Below are 18,940 nucleotides of genomic sequence, written 5' to 3' on the forward strand. Positions count from 1 at the left end.
ATCCTAACGCGCAATAAACATAACAAAGTGAGCCGTTATTCAGGTACGATTGGCGTTTATTTGAAAGTAGAAAACAAGAGATACAAAGCTTCAATAGAGATACACAGTTCAGTCTCTGGCTAATGCTCTCGAGAGCAATTTACCGCCGCGTTAAAGCGGATACTCTTGTGTTAGCCTTCCAGAGCCGCAAGCCCAGAGCTGGATAAAGACACACACACACATATATTACCGCTCGTAAGTTAACACAGAATTCCCGCACGGCTCAGAGGTGCAGAGTTGTTAAAACTTCGGCAATGAAGGGAAAAGGCCCCCTTGGGTGGAGTGACATAATTGACTTCACGCAGAAAGAAAACAGCACGACTAAACAACAACTTCACAACTCGCTGCCACTCTTGAGATCCACCAAACTGAACTGCCTGCTGAGAGGACGACAGTGCTGCCGGATGAGCAAATGGCATCTGCTCACACTATTCGACGACGTGAAAGTGAATGTCCGTGTCCACATGACACTCCACCTCGTCTAACGGTGACAGGACAGAGCAGGTTCCTGGCGGATGATACTTGGCTGGCACTTTCCCATGGAGAGAGCTCTGCTGTCTCGGCTGATTTCGAAAATAAGGCTTCAACTCTGTCAAACATCCCTGTCACAGATGAATCCTCAGTGCTTTCCCAAGAAAGTTAATTTGATATAAGTGTCAAATATTCAGTCCCATTAGGAGCCAGCACAAATATGCAAGCGCTGTGGTAAATATATACATCTACTGCACTCTACAGAATAAAAACCTCACTGCACTCGCAAGAAATGCAGTGAATAATTTTTATTTCTTTCATTCGTTAAATATATTTTTGCAGGCAAGCACTGGTGATGTACGGAATGTTTTTATTGGCAGCAAGCTACTTTGAGTACTTTCAGTTTGAGTCAAGTGTACACGCAGCACCATCTATTGCAAAGCCAACACAACAACATGGATACCGAACACTTGTCCTTCAAAAGACATTTTTCTGAAAGCCTTTGCAAGTCACTTACGGATAACCAACAAAAGAGGTCATGCCCTTGACTTTTGCCCCATTCCAATACCACCCCTACCCCTAGATTTTAGCCCAGACCCTGGATTTTGCACCTTCTCAAGTAGGAATAGCACGTTTCATTACTATAGAGAGCAAGGGGGAGGGGGATTTTGCACTAATCAACCCTGAGACTGAAGTGGGGTAGGATGTGGAAGATGAAATAACCAATGATGCACTGGAAATTCAGTGAGCCGGTTCATTTTTAGCAATAAAGAAGCTAATGTTGATGTTTAATCGCCGACTACCGATGCAGACGGAACGAAACAGTCAAAATATATTAACATTAACAACATACCTGAAACAAGGTTGAAGGCAAAGTAAAGGTTGAATGCATCTCCTGTTCACATTTCTGAGCAGAAGATAAACAAACAGAACCTGCATTTTTCCTTAATGAAAATAGCAGTTCACAGGTTAGACTTGTCAGCCAGTGACATAAGTGAGCATGTTCACTACGTTCACTACTACACTACTACTTTTAATGTAATACTCAACATTGGACTTGGTCTCAAGACCACTTTTTTAGGGTCTTTTCTCGGTCTCAGGCTGGGCGGACTCTGGAATTCAATTCAAGACCGGTCAAGACCGATAGAGGAAACTGTCATAATTGATAAGTGACAAAAAGATTCTGGGTTTTTGTTCAGTTGTGTTGTGTTTTTTCCATGATATAGGTTCTCAAAATGACCCACAAAAGGGCCAAAGTAGGCGTCAGATATCGTTGAAACCAGTCAGGACCCACCCAAACACCAAATGTCTGAAGACTGTTACAGCAACTGTCAGACTGGTGCAGCTTGTTTCAGCTGACACCTGATTGGTTACCCAATGTGTGCCCGGACCCATTGTGACTCATTTGTGGCTCAGTTTGAAACTACTTATAAATACTCTATAGTCTTCTTGATCTTGATCTCCAAACATCTTGGTCTTGTTTTGGTCTCGATCCTCCAGTCTCAATAATGTTTTAGTCTCTGTTGGTGCGATCTTGAATAAAAAACTACTACTTTGTACATAGTTGTTAGATAGGGAAATATTTCTTATTGGCAGGAAGAATTTAGTGTTGATGGCAGTTAAAGTCGGTTTTAAGGTGGGAGACATGGGACAGGACCATAACATCTCACTCACCTACAGAGTGTTCAGGTTAGGGGTAGGTTTAGGTTAAGAAAAGAGTTATTAAGAAAGATGAAATATGCCAGAAGTGTTGCAGGAAAACAAATACTGTATATGACATCTATTTGTTGTTTGTTCCATGCAATGCGAACAGTCACAAAAAAATAATGAAGACGTTTTTTTAAATGTGACTCAAATGTTTTTTCACTCATGCCCGCTAGGATGCAATGTTATATATTCCCATAAGCATCAAGATCATCAACCATGTGTAAGTGACCCCTGCAGTTCAGGGTTCACCTTACTGTCCGCCATAAAGCACAGATCATTAGTTTAATAATGCAGGATATTCACTGGATTTAAGTTTTCAGCCTTCTCTTGCCTTAAAATGTCTATTGTGTAGTCATAAAATTCAATCGCATAAGAACAAGAAGTCCCTCAGAGACCTCCAGACTCAGTTTCAAGAGCGCTACTAAAACAGCTGAGTGACTGCAAAGACTTGGAAATGTGACGAAACAGTAAAGACATGGTTGAATGACAGGTGTCCAAACCGGTCCTCACCAACCATGTGAAGACTGTAATCTGTTGATCACCTGTCTGGTGCTGCTTGGTTAAACCGTGTGTGCCTGGTGGGTTAAAAAAAAACCTGCAGCCACTGCAGCCCCTTTGTGGAACAGTTTGGGATTCACTTAATGTGTACCATGTGTTTTCAACTCCCAGTTTGACAGAATGCTAGTTTCATTATCACCTCTCAGCTCCATGCTACTCATGACATCAAAGCTTCTGTGCAAAAAAAATACATAAAAATAACAGCTAACATATACAACCATCAGCAGCGAATCAAATTTTTCAGGGGGTTGTTTTGACAGTTGTCAAATGAAATGAAAGTGAACAATTAGAATTACAGTAGTTGATGCCGGAAGGTGAGTAAAAGCTCTATTACTAGCAAGCGTCAGAAGCATCTTCATCTGGCCATAAATCGTCCAAAGCAGCAGCCATTTTTATCCCAGGAATACATTAGAATGGATGTAGACACACAAAGACAACAGTGTTGCTACATGTGCGCTTTTGTAACCACTTAAATCCCTATAACGTGGGCTGCCATGTTTCGGTGTGTTGGTGTCACTTCCTTGTGTTAAATTTGGAGGGGTGTGTGACCGACGACTGCAGTGATTCAATGGCGTCTTTGTGTGAGTAACAACTACTAACCAGTTTCTTTGCGCCCACGCCTTCCGGCCAGAGTCAGCCTAAATCTATCTATGGAGGCTCATCCTCTGCCACCCACAAATACAGCCCGAGCGGAGACACGCTGCATCTTTAAGGACTTTTCTCTGAGAGAAGAAGGAGGTGACTAGCATCTTGATCAAACCATCTGCAGCTGAAAATGTGGCCTGGAAAGTAGGAGCTGCGGCCCCGATAACAGTCCAAATTAAACAAACTGGCTCAAAAAAGCACAACAGCTGGAGACGGCGTGTTCTACTTGTGAATCCGATCACATGTTAGGATGTCGCTTTTCAAACTCTTTATGTAATATTTTCCAATGGCCAAATCACACTTGCAGAGAGACAAAGACGTCATGGGAGCGCGGCAGCGATTGCCAGTAGCCTCTTTCACTGAATGGTGCCGACAGCTTCTCAGGCCCATTCAGCGGCGAGCTGCTCCTTAAAGGATATTTATAGCCGCTATTGATCGAGACAGATTTGGCTGAGACGGGAAAGCGATGCTCGAGAGTTAACGGGTGTCTATGGGATCACTTTGTGTGTGAAACTTCTGATAACAATGACCAGGAAAGAAAACGTGCCGATTTGTTTCACTTTTCACTCGTCACCCAAAGGGTGCAGCAGGAAGCCATCGCAAGGTGAGTTTGCATTTCGGTATCATCAGGATTTCGTCCTTGGACATCGCAGAGCCAACACCACCCAACTCTCACTGCAAGGCTTTTATCAACATGCATCTGCGTGTTTTGTTCTGGAGTGATGGAACAATGTAGCATGAACAGTCAGTTGCACATTCTCTGGAGACCAAACCTCCGGACCATCTGTTTCTCACATTCAAAGACAATTTTTCCAAGACAATTTCTGAGTGGTGAATTCACTTAGCTGCACAGACAAGCAAGGCCAGACGGCAAACTTCCTAGCTTTACAGTCAAATGACAAATCCCACAAGCCTTGTAAGAATGTGGTCAAAGTCTCCATTTAGGGTCCAGCAATGAGGGGATTTATCCAGTATGATGCACCCTGGGCATTTACCTGGGTTAGGCAAGCTGGCAGTGCTAGACAACAAAGGCGAGGTTCTTGCTCTGGACTGATAAGAGTCTACAGTAGAGCTGGGTATGGATTCGATTATTGAGAGCCTGATTCAGTTTGAATCGCGATTCAATTCAATTTTGATTTGGCTAGGGATCTTTCAGTGACAATACCATTACATACTACAATACTACTAGAGAACTATTTCTATAAAGACACTAACTTGACACATTATTAAATATACATCGTTGGATCTAAAGGCCAGAATAAAACAGCTAGAAAAGACATCGTCATCTTAGGGTTTCTGCAACACGTAAATAATTGCGGCACACTACACATCATAGAGGACTGTTTATAGCTGGACATGAGCAAGACGGTTTTCAGAGAGTTTTTCATCATCGACAACATAAAGACTGAAGTCCGTTGCTCGCGGAACTCAAGTCAGCCAGACAACTGGACGGACCATGTGAGGATGGCAGCCGATTGGAAAGAGATTTACTTCCCATGATTAAAAACTACCGTTTTTATTGTCACCAATTCAGTAAACTGTCAAAACTCAGTAGAGGCTCGAGAGACGAGGAAGAGGAGATGAGGTCTGCAGCCAGACCCTTCTCAAACGTTCTCCTCTGCTCTCTTGTTTCTCTATCACTTGATTTTTTTTGGTTTGTTTTGTTTTGGGGTGGTGGGGCAAAAAAAAAGAGCCTCGAGTCATCAATGGCCTGTTCCCAACAAAGCTCACTAAGTGTAAACCACATTTTCAAAAGGAAAAAGGGCATAGCTTTAGACACAAGCTAGCAAGGGATATACTGTAAATCTGGGATTGTCATCCTAGACAAAAACATACTTTCATCAGCAGGAGACATCAAGAAAGCTAATACAAATGAGTTAAAATAGGTTTACAAAGGTGGCAAGTTAAGGCTTCCTGCAACTCCTGCTCAGGGGAAGAACCTGTGATTGAACTGTCTTCCAGCACCGATAACTAATAATAATAATAATAATAAAGTGATCAAAGCTGTGACACACTCTAATTAGCAAACTGCAGAAAAGTACAAGCGTGAAACAGGAAACCTCCATTCAACTCAGTCATCATGGCTGCAATAAATGCTGGCGGGCGACTCGGCCTACAGCAGGTCACCAATTGAACACGGACTTGCTGCTGCGTTCCTTCGCAATAGATAGCAAAGGAATGACTAAGACTCCATTTGACAGCCAGACTCAAGTTATTTGGCATAAAAGAAAATCAATGGTCGATGGCGACCCAATTCAAGCACACTGTAGGTGGTGTCCGTTCTGGATAAAAGCCACCATGTGTGTTTTGTGCCGAGATGCCAGCCCTCATGCATTTCATATGGAGACATTGACAGTTGCATAGAAGGTTTCTCTGGCTGAGGACATTGGCGACCTTAAGCGGGAGCCTATGCACTAGGTCATTATGATTGACCTCAGTCAAAACCTTACAGAACTAGTTTATACCATTGAAAAAAATGATGCAACTTTATCATTCAGATTATTCAGATTAAATTCACCTACTGATGAAATCATGAGAACATTATGATAAAATAATTATCACTCTGTGTCGCCTACCTGGCCAGCGCCTGAACCTTAGCTGTGTGTCTCTCCTCCAGCTCTGCCAGTTTCTTCTTCAGCAACTCGGTTTCTTGTCTCAGACCTGCCGAGTGCTCCATCTCTCCGTCCAAGAGGCTACGCAAGGACCTGCCAAAGACATCCACATTAAAATCTGTGTCACATCTGTCAGGAATCTAGACCATACGTCAATGCAAAGAAAGCTAACTTGATACTGGCGAGGTGAAATGTTTGCCATAACCATGAGCCATGATCATTGCATGCTAACATCTCCAGATTGCCCATGATTTTGGAATCTTAAGACCAATTTTTTCCATATTATTTGTAATAATAAACTATAAAATGGCTTACACAAATAAAACAAGTTGTGCAAAAACCTCTTATGGCACATTAACACCCAGAAATAAAATTGAAAAAAACATGAGCAATGCATTAGGAAAATATTTTTAGAATATAAAGAAGAGAGTATTTCAGCTGGTTTCAGACTCACCTTAAACAAGACAAGACACAGTGAAGAGTATGCGCCCCCCGGGCTTTAGCCCAGTACTTATCAGCATTAATGCATCCGTGGATTGCAAGGACAGATTTACAATTTCTACCATATATATTAGTGACACACTGAGATGTCAACTTGGAGTTCAATCTGGAACAGACCCAGGCAATGTTAAAGAGAATTCATCCTATAGTTTGGCCCGGGAACAATTTAGTATGAAGAGTAAGAGCAAAGCTATGAAGCTGTATCTCCATAAAATCGGACAAAATGATTGGACAGTATTTTGACAGCACTCCAAGTCCCCTGGTAACAACAATGTTTTATTTTTGAGTTAGAACATGTAACTAATTGGTTGCAATTTGGGTATGAAAAAATTTGCAGTACTGTAAAAAAAAAAAAAAAAAAAAAAAAAAAAGGGTCATACCCTTGTTTTAGGAAACCTGTGAAAAGTGATATCGTAATGTAAAAAAAGATTTTTATTCACAGTTGCCTAGGATTCTGCATACGAAAGTACGATTAAAACAAGCTACAAAAACACACAAGGTCAGATAAAGTACAGAGAAACGAAACATAATTAAAAACAAAATGTGTAAAATCAGAAGACTGTACTCTTCTGATTCTGTGATTTGAAGATGGGTAAAAAGGTTGCAGTTCAAATGTTCTGTGGGAGTGTGAACCAGGGTCTGTTAGTAGAAAGGACAAAAGATGTAGGTCCCATAGTGGACAGAAGGTTTGACAGGTTCTTTGTGGTTTACAGAGCAATTTCATTTTCTCTTTGGAGACAGGAGCGATGTGTTGGCTGGGGGATGATCTGTTCATGTTTATGGCAGGATACGTTTTTAGAGGGATATGCGAGTTCCTCTGGCATTTTATTGCTTATATTTTTATATTTTTCAGCTGGTTTCACACTCACCTGATACAGTACAAGCCACACAAAGAGCAGAGGGGACCAACACAGGAAATGTTGTGAGAATTCTTCCCATACTTTGGCCCCAGAACGATTTAGTGAGAACGCTAAGTGTGAATCTATTACTGTTTTGGTTTTTTTTAACTTTATTTTTTCCATTTAGTCAATCTTTCTACAACTCCTAAGAGTGTTTTTTGCTGCTGAATAAAGCCGCGGTTATCACGCCGACCACTGTCTGACCTAGAAAATAACACCTGCTTGCAAAGATTCATCCAAACGGACAAATCTCAGTGAATGCAATCTAATATTCAGGTGGTTAAGTTTGCAGACTATGAATTACAACTGCTTTGGAGGTCATATTAACCAAATTGCCAATGAGGAAAAACAACTCGGTTGCTTCTGTGAGAGGTGCTTTCACTTTAAAGAAAAGTATAGAGAAACTTACAACTAAGCTAAACCTTTCAAATAAATCTGAACTGCACTTTGATGTTATTAAAATTCAACTTAGGGAACTTTCTTCAATACTTTTTTGATAGACTTAAACCGATGTGAGTCACAGCCTCTGGTGGCTTAATGGAAGAAAGAAAACAGTCAGCGGAAAAACACTCTGGAAGGAAAGAAAACAAGCTGACACATTTTACCATAAAGGTCATTCGATATCTTCTCTCACTGTGCATCTGTGTTTGCATTTCGCTCTTTGTTGCAGCAGCTGATGGGAGGGGGGTCTTAAACATACCCATTTTGTTCCTCCAGCTCGTTCTTCCTGTTCATCATGGCAACTATGGCCTGACGCAACTCCACTGCAGAGGAAAGGGATGGCAACATGAGAGAGGGGCAAAAGAGCTTTTAAGAGACAACAATATTATTGACTGAATTGCAGACATTAGATGTCTATGTTCGAAGATATTAAATATGCTTTGTGATAATCAAAGAAATTTACAGAAGTAGCCTTAACATATACAAAGCTGTCAAATTTCTCCATTGTGGAACGAACAGAGGTGAAAATATTATACATTTTGACGAAATGAAAATCATGATGTGCAGTGATTGACAGTAGCCTGATGGTGAGCAAAGGCTTCGGCTAACACGAAAAGCACTAGGGAAATAGCATGTCCCAAGAGACCCCTGTCCTATGGAAGCAGTGGATGCAGCTGGGACGAAAAAAAGACGTAGACCAGCAACTTGCACCCCCTTACAGTTTTCAGACTTGCTGAGAATACCAAAGACAATTGGAATGATGATGGTGACCTGGATAAATGACTCAGCAGTAGTCAAGTGCCACTCTCCGCACTTATCGCTCCTCCGTCTGTAGCTCAACAGGTAAAGCTCTAAACAGGCCAAATCCCTTCCAAAAACACTGCCAGCTATGAAACATTCACTGGACCCATTGTTGGTCATTATTTTGCTATTGTTTCAGTTATTCACTTTTGTTCATCAATGGCGCACTTGTAAGTGGCGGCACCCCCTTAGTTGTGGTCATTTTTGTGTCGGCTTTGGCCCGAGGAGTAGATCAAATAGGGTGAGCAGGTGTGAAGGTATTGTTGACACACATGTAAAGATGATCACTTTAGGACGTGGATCTGAGACACTTGGCAGAGACAGAAACAAAGGTGACGTTGTGAGGACCAGGAATGGAACCAAAGTTCATGAAGCTTCATGATTTTACCACCTATTACGGACGGCAGCATGACGCTAACAGGTTTCACTGCGACACACTGAACTGTCTATTATTAGCATTTTAGCATTTGCATTAGCATTTTGTCTGTAATCTCTCCCTTTATTGAATGCTACATTTGAAACCTCTTATTTTATTATGTCTATTTCTCTAGCTTTGTTCAGACTATATGCTACAACTACTCTATAAAGGTCATCTATCTCGGAGTTTGAAGGAGACTAGGTTCAAGGCAAGGTCAGGATTTCTCTTCACACGCAAAATTTCTGTGCTGAGACAGAAAACATAGCTAGTGTTGACTGTTTTATTATTAAAAGAAACAAAAGTCATAACTAAACATCTGTTTTGATTTTTTTCAAGACAACAGTTATAACTATGTGTAAGTTATTAGTGTAAAAAATTAAATTAATATGTGAAGCATGAATTATAAATAAATGAGAAACAAAACAAAAAACTCAAACACACTTCACAGAAGTCCGACACTCACAGAATTCCCTCTCTCAGTTGTAAAACCAGTTGCCATGGAGAAAATCAATGGAGAGACTTTCAACTGATGGGCAGAAATATGAACTGAAAACATTTTTTGCACTTGCAATCAAATGTGACTTGATTTCACCATGAAAAGAAAACTCTCTTTTGTGACTGAAAAAAGATGTGTGTTTACTCTCCTCAGTCTTTCTTCACCATCATCCCTGAATCTCATTCAATGCAGAGTCCATCTCTGCAGCAGGTAGGCATCTGTATCACTGCAGGAGACGGGCTTGGTCAGATCCTGGCTAGCATTCAGCTGTCAAAAGAACGGCATCTAAACAGTCTAGTCTCAATGTAACTAAAGCTACTTAGTCCATTCACAAACATGTAAGCCATTTCCTCATACTTCCAAGTCTGCCTGTGTCCCAAAACACAACGGTGTCATAGCTTTGGGTTTGAGCGTCAGTTTTAAAACATTGGCTTCTTCAACTTAAATCTATCATGAAGTCTGTGTCCAGAAATGCTGCCTCACCAAAGGTCCCTCAGGATAGGCTCAGGAAAGGCCATTCACGGTCATAGAACACAAAATTGGAATAGTCTTAAAGGGGCGCTCAGGATGGCTGATTTAATATGCCGTTTATAGTTGCTTTCAAAAACACATTTTCATCATCAAGCCTTTCATTTGAGCCTCAGCTTTATTTCCCTGCTTCACTCGCTCTTCTGTGTATTTTATTGTTTTATAGCATTACGCTCTTCATTGATCTCTTAGACTTTCTTTTATGTTTATTTTTAATTGCCGTCATGTGGAGCACAAGCTAATATTGTTTTGGAGATGCAGTATATAAATAAAGTTATGATAACCAATGGAATTTTAGCAATCTCTGCAAATACTGTATATATAACTGCCATCTGAATCAGAGCAACGCAATTACAAGGACAGAGGCTGCGCTGTCTGACCAGAATAGAGGTCCGAAGAATGAATTATGAGATGTTCTTGGGAGGTTCAGAGGTACAGATGTAGCAGAGTTGTTACAGAAAACAAAGCTTCTATTCCACGTCTTTCTCACTAGCTGAGGCAGCTGGTGTTTCGGCATGACTCATTGCCATAGACGGCTCGCAGGAACAAAACGAGATACCCGGACTCTTCTGAAGATTCCTGGAAATACAACAAGGCAACAGGCTCCTGCATCCTCGGCATGTACTATTTGTATAGCCGACAGAGCCCTTGACCCTCTTCTCATGACTAATCTAGGGTGGTGATGACGCCCTGCACACATGCAGGTCTCCTCCAGCCCCAGCCAACTACAAGGTAGAGGAGGAGGAGTGTGATGAAGGCAGGGGAAGGAGGTCTTTCAGCAGCCCTTTCTTTACATCAGTGGGCTGGAAATAAAAGTGACCTTTAGTACAACCACACATTCACAGCAGGGGCCACAGGCGAGCCATTAAGGATTCCAGCGCCACTGATTCTGTCACCACGACATGGACAAATTGCAGCTTGTGTGTGAAAGTGTGACGGCGAAATAAGTAAGCATGAGCGTTCACTCCCGTGACTCATATGTAGCTCGGTAGCATTTTTGGAAAATGCTAAGCAAATGGATGTGTTTTCGCACCGGAAGTTATTCTCCCTCAATGTCCAAATGCAGAGACGTTTGCTCATGTCATTGAGGTGCCATGAGAATTAAAGGCCGGCTTGGCCTCACATACAGTCAGGTCTGGCTGAGAACATCGGAAATGGCGTGAGCCGCACACCTCCCAGACAGAGTGGACATTAGAATACGGCTTGCTTCACCACTGCGGGTGAGATGAGAGATCAACTCATCAAATGAAAACATAATTATGCTCAATCGAGTCAGACATTTTCATCTCACCAAAAAACTGGAGATTCACAAACACCCTTGTAACGGAGGATTCTAGTGCAGCAGCGACACGTCTCGAAATATGATGTCTGTAAATCAGAGTAGATTATCAATAAAGTTGTTGTAATTGAACAGAAAAAGTGAGACAAGATTTTCACGCAGCAGCAGTGACATTACTAAGTTAGTACCACTGACAGAAAACAGTAGATCCCCTTCACATTCTTATGAAACATTATGATCATACAGCACCATGATCAATAAATCATCATAAATATTTAAGAGTGTCAATCCGGAAACCCGATTGACAGCTTTAATGACCTGAATCCCTGCGTCTGGCATGTTAATGCCAGCAGGTCAAATTGTTTAAAATCTGGAGATGAGATTAAATCTCCAGTGAACACTTGGCACACGTGACTCTTAAAACACAGCACTTGTGGCCGGACACAATCGCCATTTAAAGACAGTTATCTTAGCTGCTCCATTAGTCAGGGGTGTCCGCAACTGGCTTAGTGGCCCCTCTGGGTTTGACCAATGTCACGGTCACAAGTCCCAGGCAGAACAATCAGTTTTTACTAAGTACTGTCAAGCCAAGCCTCGGTATTCTACTCAGGTGGCCCCAACAGCTCATAGTTTTTATTGTTAATTAACAGGAATATTTCAATTGTTCTTATCTATTTGAGCTACTCCTCAGCTTCCGAAGTACATCCCCTTTGATTTGGCTCGAATCACTTTACAAATGAAATGTTCCTTGAGCTAAAAGCTTATCTGTGCTGACCTCTTGTGGCCCCTGCATTGAGCCATTGAGTAAACGGTGACGTCATCGTTGTGCTCAATTCTGACCACCAGACGTTGTAGTTTTGAGGACTAGATTCTGTTGTGCACGAGCTCTTTGGATCCAACCATGCAGAGTCACTTGTGGCTTTAGAACATTTCAGTTGTTGACATGGTACTTTCGTGAGCAGCGCAGACAAGGAAAATATGAACAAGGAAAAATACATATTGGGTAAGCAGCACAAAGTTGTTGAAGTTGAATGTCCTACCTCAATGGTAACGTTCTATCACACAAAACACAAATGGGAGCAAAAACTAAAAGTGTATTTCAATTTTATCAGTTTACAAACGCTTTGGTCCTAAAAGGTTAACAGAAAAATAGAAAAAATATATATTAACTGAATTCCAAATCGCATTACATTGACATTCCAACGACTCTCCTCGATTTTCTCTCATAAACCAAAGGTGCATAAAAACAGACCAACAGCGGCTCTCCGTCAACTTGCTCTGCACACGAGAGCAACCGCGCCATCTCGTGGCAGCATTCCGCCTGGTGACCGTTTGTATTCATTTGTATTTGCGTTCTCTTCTTTGACATACATTAAATCAACGATATTCAAACTAGAATAAAGCTAAATAATTGACAATGTTCCCAGGATTCAAGTTTCACGCAATGCAGAATGGAAAATCACCACAGTTTCTAAAATAAAAACAGGGCATTAAGAACATAATTTGTGTATTTTTTTATTTTTATCTTACTTATTTCAACCCAAATTGTGAACTGCAAGGATTAAATGACTATAGAAAACATCAGATGTTGCATGAACTACATTATTTGTATTTACTTATTGGCAAGGTACAAAAATAGCAATCTCTACACTCGCTCAGGTAGTTTTTTTTAACAGATTATGTGCTTTAAAGATGGAAATCTAAAATCTTCTGAGGCCTCCGGACTGTTCAGGGACTTGCACAACTGTCGTAGCACAGCATAATATGAAGAGATAAGCACGGTTCAACACAGGTTAAATACCAGCTGGGCTACTATGCCATTGATGTACTTGCCATATACATATATCTGTAATGACAAGCTTTTTTAGGAAACATAACCCTACTATTTATCATGTACGTAGAAATAAAGCAATCACTGATAAAAGTTAAAAGGAAACTCTTAAATTACACCACAGCAAACACACATAAACCATCCTTGGATAGTTGACATTTAGAGATGAAACACAAAAACATATTAGAGCTGGAGCCAAGACGCATGGAGTGCAAGCGCAAACGATTCAGGAGATTGTGTGGGCCTTCAGAAACTTCTTTTTGGATAAATGTTTGTCTTCGACACCTAAATCTTCAGTCATTTTCTTTGGTTCACAACCTCACTAGTCTACTGGTGATATCTCCAGGCAATGTTGATGGAGTGTATCCAACACACCCATTTTTGTGTTCAAGTAAGAGTCCAGGTTTCGTGAAATATACCATGGTTCTTGTGAAATGCTAATGTCATCGATTGATAATTACACACATCAACGGGAGGGGTAGTCTTCAAACTGAACCAAAATGATTCACAGAACAGGTAAGTGAACAATCTACACAAAAGAAAATTAACCAGCAGTGCAGAGCAGGTGGGAAAACTACCAACAAAAAAAACTACTCACCAACTGTCATGGACTCTGGCAGGCCAGATGTTGGCAGCATACTAGCGAGTGGAGCAGACGACACTGGGGGACTAGACTCCAGACTGAAAGAGATTAGAAGAAAAAAGATTTCAGCAAAAACAGATGGGACAAAAGCAGTGGAGAACATTTTCAGACAGTAACGTGACACAAAGCCAAATTCGCTGCTTACTTGAGGGCGCGCTGAGATCTGTTGCCTTCGCAGCTTACAGCCGCTTCTGTTGACTCGCAGTGAGCAGGAAATGCAGGTGAGTCTTCCACCGAGTTTACTAAAATCACATCAAACTTGAGGAACAGACAGACTCATTTCTTAAACTAGATGACCACATTATGAATACAGTGAATGCTAGATAAGCAGAAGTGAAGAGTGAAATCACCAAATATGACGCCAGGAAAAGTACTTTCACAAACTTTGGATCAGCCAGCAAGATACTGAATATCTTAGCAACCGGAACTCAGTACTGAGAGTTTCTTGTATTACAAATACATGGGCACAGAGGGCTGGCATCGGCTGCAGGATTGAGGACGTGGATGTCTGGTTGAGTCACGTAGTTGTTACCAGCGGAATTAAAATTTACAATACAAGAGGCGTCATAGACATGAGTAGGAAAAGCTGGAAATGCTGGACTTGGAAAGCAAGTACTTGGCTACACTTGTGTGTATTGTGCTTACTGACCTGGCTGAGGGTCTGATGCGTTCACAGGTATCAAGAAGTCAGCACTGCTGTGGTCAGTCAGCATCTGGACTGGACTCCATGTGGACACACTTGACAGACTTCCAATCACGACCCTGGTTCATTAGACATGAAAGTTAAAGGGTAATTCTCGAAGACGGTGTTAATACACTGCATCTAGAATAACATCTGCTAATCTGCCTTGAAATTGCTCTCACTCAACCCTTATCTTCACAACTCCTCATCCATTTTTCTGCACTAGAGTCCAGCTTCTGACAGGAATCTGTGCTCTAAGATGAAACGTGACCTGAAACAAAGCCTCACTTCTGTCTATACAAATTGTCACTCGAGAACCCAAGAACCTGAATGACACTATATGGGACAATGAGTGCAGGGAAACCTACAGTCCAAGCTCAACCAGAGTAACAAAGCTCCCTGTCTAGCAATCCTCCAATGTGGATAGCAGCAGTTGGTCTGACAGAACTAGACTGTTGAATGTGTCAATTTCCTCTGCTATTGTGAGGAAGGTACGTGACTCAAACGAGAAAGGCAAGATGGAAGCATTAGTTTGCTAGAATCTACCAGGAAATGGGTGTGGCACATGAAGCGCTGCTTTGATCCACCTGGACCAGAGTCCAAACTGTAATCTGTGTACTGTCTGGTGCTGCTTTTTCAGCTGACACCTTACTTGCTAAACTCGATCGGTTGGAGCAAAAATCAGAAACCACTCAGGCACTTTCTGGAACAGTTCCGACCCAACTGATCTAGACTCCTTCTGCCTTGCAGCGAGAGTTGTTGATGGCACTCGTCATTGCATTGACGCATCAAGAGAGGGGACGTTTGTTTTCACATCAACCACCATCGGAGTCTGGAGTGTTGTTCTACGCAAGACCTGCGTCCCTTCAAGTGCAAGTGCCACTTCTTAAAAGTGCTCATTAGATTATGTAAATTCCCCAGCAACAACTTAAATTACACAAGATGCAAGAATGATTTCAGGAACCACTTATACAGCTGAAAATTCCTGCCGCATCATTATTCTTTCACTCACTGCTCTGAGCTGGGCCTCTCCTCCTGGTTATGACTTGTGGGCTTCTCCTCCTCTTCCTCCTCCTCCTCATTATCTAAACTCCTGCTGTGTGGCAGACAGGGGGCAGGCAGAGGTGAGGTGCGTGATGGATGTGGAGATCCGACCCAGCTGACTCCATCCAGCCCGTTTTGAGCGGGCAAGTCGCCGAAGGTCGGCTCCAGGGGGTCGACACCTTCTTCCACACTGCTCTGAGCGGGTGCCGTGTGACTCTTCCTTATCACGGTCATCTTCTGGAAGTCTTCATCGCCCTCCTCCTCATCCTCTGCCCCACCATCCAAATCATCATCAAAGGAAATGATGTTGGTGATCTTCTTTTTCTTCCGTCGCTCTTTCCTCAGGCCCGAGTCTGACAGGAAGAACGGACAAAAGCTAGTTATTAAAAGCTTCAAAGTTGACTGACTCATTCAATAACGCACTGAGCGTTGCGTCAAGCAGAGCCTTTATCAACTGCATGAATGAGCTGCCTCACAATAACCAGGAAAACATCTTACAAACTCTGGCATTTGCAGTCAAGTCAACGTCTACAATCGTACAGTTCAATCTCAAATTAATATTCAGGATATATTAACCTGGTGGGAGTCAACGAATGTAGAATGTTACTGTGTTTACACCCATTCTATGTGCTGTTTCACTGCTTGAAAGAAGAAAAAACCTTGACTTTTAATCAACCTATGCAATAATCCATTCATTCATTCATTCAGCAAACTCCATTAGTTTAGCAGAGTACTGATGATGATACAGTGTGTTCACCTACCATTGGCTCAGAGAACAAAATGCATCTCATGTTAATCGAAAACACCTCAGGCAACACTGCCACACTCCTGATTCCCAATTTCAAAATCAAGTACAACTGAATTCAAAGTTCACCAACACAATTCTGTTGCCAGTGTAGGATGTCACAGCACCTGGCAATCCACTCGGTGTTAAGCAGGTCGCTCAAGACTCTCAAACGCTAGACAGTGTTACAATAAATTTCCCAAACCAGAAAGACGTATCTGCCTGACCTCTGCTTCAGAAGAGAAAGTCGGACAGGAGGAAGAACCATTGCCAGACCCAGTCAACAATGATGTGGACTGCGCAAAGAGTCTCAGATGAAGAGAATAATTATTGTCTTAAATTGGCATAGATCAGACCACGTGGTATGGAGGTGGAATAGTACAGCGCTGGTTTACACATATCCATAGCTGGGGGTGGAACCAGTGAGGAAATTGAGTGGTACTGTTAAGTTTCCAACTTTTGGTTACTCTTAATTTTAAATTATAGAACAATCAAAACATTTGAACCATGACTGGCAAACACCTAAAACTGTGTTGGATATTCTGGAGCAGAGGTAATAAGTGTTGTTCTATACCAGCAGAGGAGCTGCGCGGCAGGACAGGAAGTGGGTCAGAGGCGCCATCTACTCTCGGGGTGAAGCCCGGAACCACAGCAGTGGCGGTGCTGATCTCGCGGAGGAGACTGCTGACCCCTTGGGTGGACTCTTTCCACAGCGTGCCAATGCCTTGTGTAGACTCTTTCAGGAGGTGAGACATGGAGGAGCCTGAAGCTCGAGTCATGCCGCCATTCAGGTCGCTGTTGTCAATGTTGATGGCAAACAGGATGGAGTTCAACCCTGCAAACAAGCCCAAAGTAAAACTTGCAACACAAAACTTGAACTCCTTTGAAGTCTTTGAACTTGTGCTCAGTCATCGTTTAGTAAATTAGATATCTGTGTAAACAGTGAGATGAGGAGCCGAGATGAAAGCAAGAAAAAAAAAAAAAGACTGGCATCTGATCAGATGCACACACAATAAATATTTTAAGGTTGAAGTTCTGTGCAACTGTGCATCAATACTTGAAAAGTCAAAATGATACTGGTTAGAAGTTCTGCTCAGGCAGAAAATCGATTGTGTTGCATCCTCAGGGAGATATGGACGTGGACGAAATAGGAAAAGTAAAACTTCTGATTCTGATTCATTCTGAAGCGGAACTCAAAGATAATAGATTTTTTTTTTCACAATATGCCAAAATATTGTGAAAATAGAATTTTGAATTTATTAAAATTATATCCTCAAAGTTTAGTGGATTTCAATTCAACAATTTCATCAAATAACTGTAAGATCATGAATGAATGATGAACATGAAAGTTTCTTGGAAAAACTGGAAATCTATTTTTGTTTTGAGTTTTGCAATCTGAGATAGGAATTACATACTAAGATGGAGTAATAACTAAACTTTGTCCTGTAAGGAAAGGTTTTGCAAAGAAGAATGACCTTGTTTGTGGACAATTAAAATGTATAATGCTGTTATCAATAATAATTTTATTATAACAATATAAAACCATATAACATATATGAAACTGGAGACATTATTGTACAAATTGTATGTATACTTGATTCATTCTCAAAACTTGAACAGTTCTGTTGTGTTTTCATTCAGGAGTTGTTGCACAAGTCCTGTCTTTGTATGTGCGGGCAGTGTCCCTAAATATGACTAGTAGATCAGCATTTAGAAAAACAAAATATCATGGTGATGAAAGGCAAAAATGTAATTGCCACATACGTGGACGGAGGGGACATACAGTACAGTAAGAGGTTAAACTGACCTGCAGCCATGGTGGGCAACATACTGGCTCGCTCCTCATCAAGAATAAAAGCCCAGTCTTCATAGTATGTGCTGCCAAGAATAAAGGACATATGATGTCATGCGGTGACTTTGTTCCAACATACAAACTTCATAACATGGTCCTAAATTGTAAATGATAACATAACAATAACAAGACATGTTTTTCTAAAAGCTACTGCAACCGTAAATTCATAAATATTATAATAATAGGCTTGCTGGCAATGACTTTATTTTGCTAAATATATTTTCTTAATTTAGATAACATTTTTGGGGTTAAATACGTGCAATGCGCAATGTAATATATATATATATATATATATATATGAAATGAACCCACTGCGTAGAGCTCTCATGCAGGGGACAAATTAAGGTAAAGTTGAGAGTTGAGATTGAAAAAAACAAGGCAAGATTGTTTTTTTCCCCCAAATAAAAAGCCTCAAAAACTATGAATTAAAATGAAGTCACATTTAAAAAATCAAGAACGGCAACCAAAGATGACAAAATCAAATCAAATTACATCTTGGAAAGAAAAAAAACTATTTTAGAACTATTTTAAAAGGGATTCAGCTGATGACTCAATTGTTTGTTTTTTCTTCGCAGACTGAACCTCTTGAAGCAAATAATGGCAGCCAGACTAAACTTGGAAGAAAGAACAGTCACTGAATTGAGAGCAACCATTGAACGTGAATGAAATACCAAGGGAACTGTTTCATGATGTGTGATATTGCTGGCAG

The 18,940-nt window shown here is 41.3% G+C and overlaps 1 protein-coding gene across 3 annotated transcripts in view; it reads right to left on the bottom strand.

Moving 5' to 3' along the window:
- The window catches only part of snx29 (sorting nexin 29), a 115,432-nt gene that overhangs the window by 89,516 nt on the left and 6,976 nt on the right, over positions 1 to 18,940 (bottom strand). For all 3 annotated transcript variants that reach the window (XR_008414356.1, XM_053862067.1, XM_053862076.1), the window contains 8 exons: positions 18,187 to 18,257; positions 16,954 to 17,214; positions 15,564 to 15,948; positions 14,519 to 14,631; positions 14,015 to 14,111; positions 13,825 to 13,907; positions 8,133 to 8,196; positions 5,997 to 6,125 (listed from right to left, as the gene is read on the bottom strand). Coding sequence is in view for 2 of the 3 variants with exons in the window: in XM_053862067.1 (XP_053718042.1) it covers positions 5,997 to 6,125; positions 8,133 to 8,196; positions 13,825 to 13,907; positions 14,015 to 14,111; positions 14,519 to 14,631; positions 15,564 to 15,948; positions 16,954 to 17,214; positions 18,187 to 18,257 (1,203 nt within the window). In the remaining variant the exon portion in view is untranslated. The remainder of the gene's footprint in view (positions 1 to 5,996; positions 6,126 to 8,132; positions 8,197 to 13,824; positions 13,908 to 14,014; positions 14,112 to 14,518; positions 14,632 to 15,563; positions 15,949 to 16,953; positions 17,215 to 18,186; positions 18,258 to 18,940) is intronic.

This window comes from Synchiropus splendidus, chromosome 1 (genome assembly GCF_027744825.2).
Source record: "Synchiropus splendidus isolate RoL2022-P1 chromosome 1, RoL_Sspl_1.0, whole genome shotgun sequence".
Lineage (NCBI taxonomy): Eukaryota > Metazoa > Chordata > Actinopteri > Syngnathiformes > Callionymidae > Synchiropus > Synchiropus splendidus.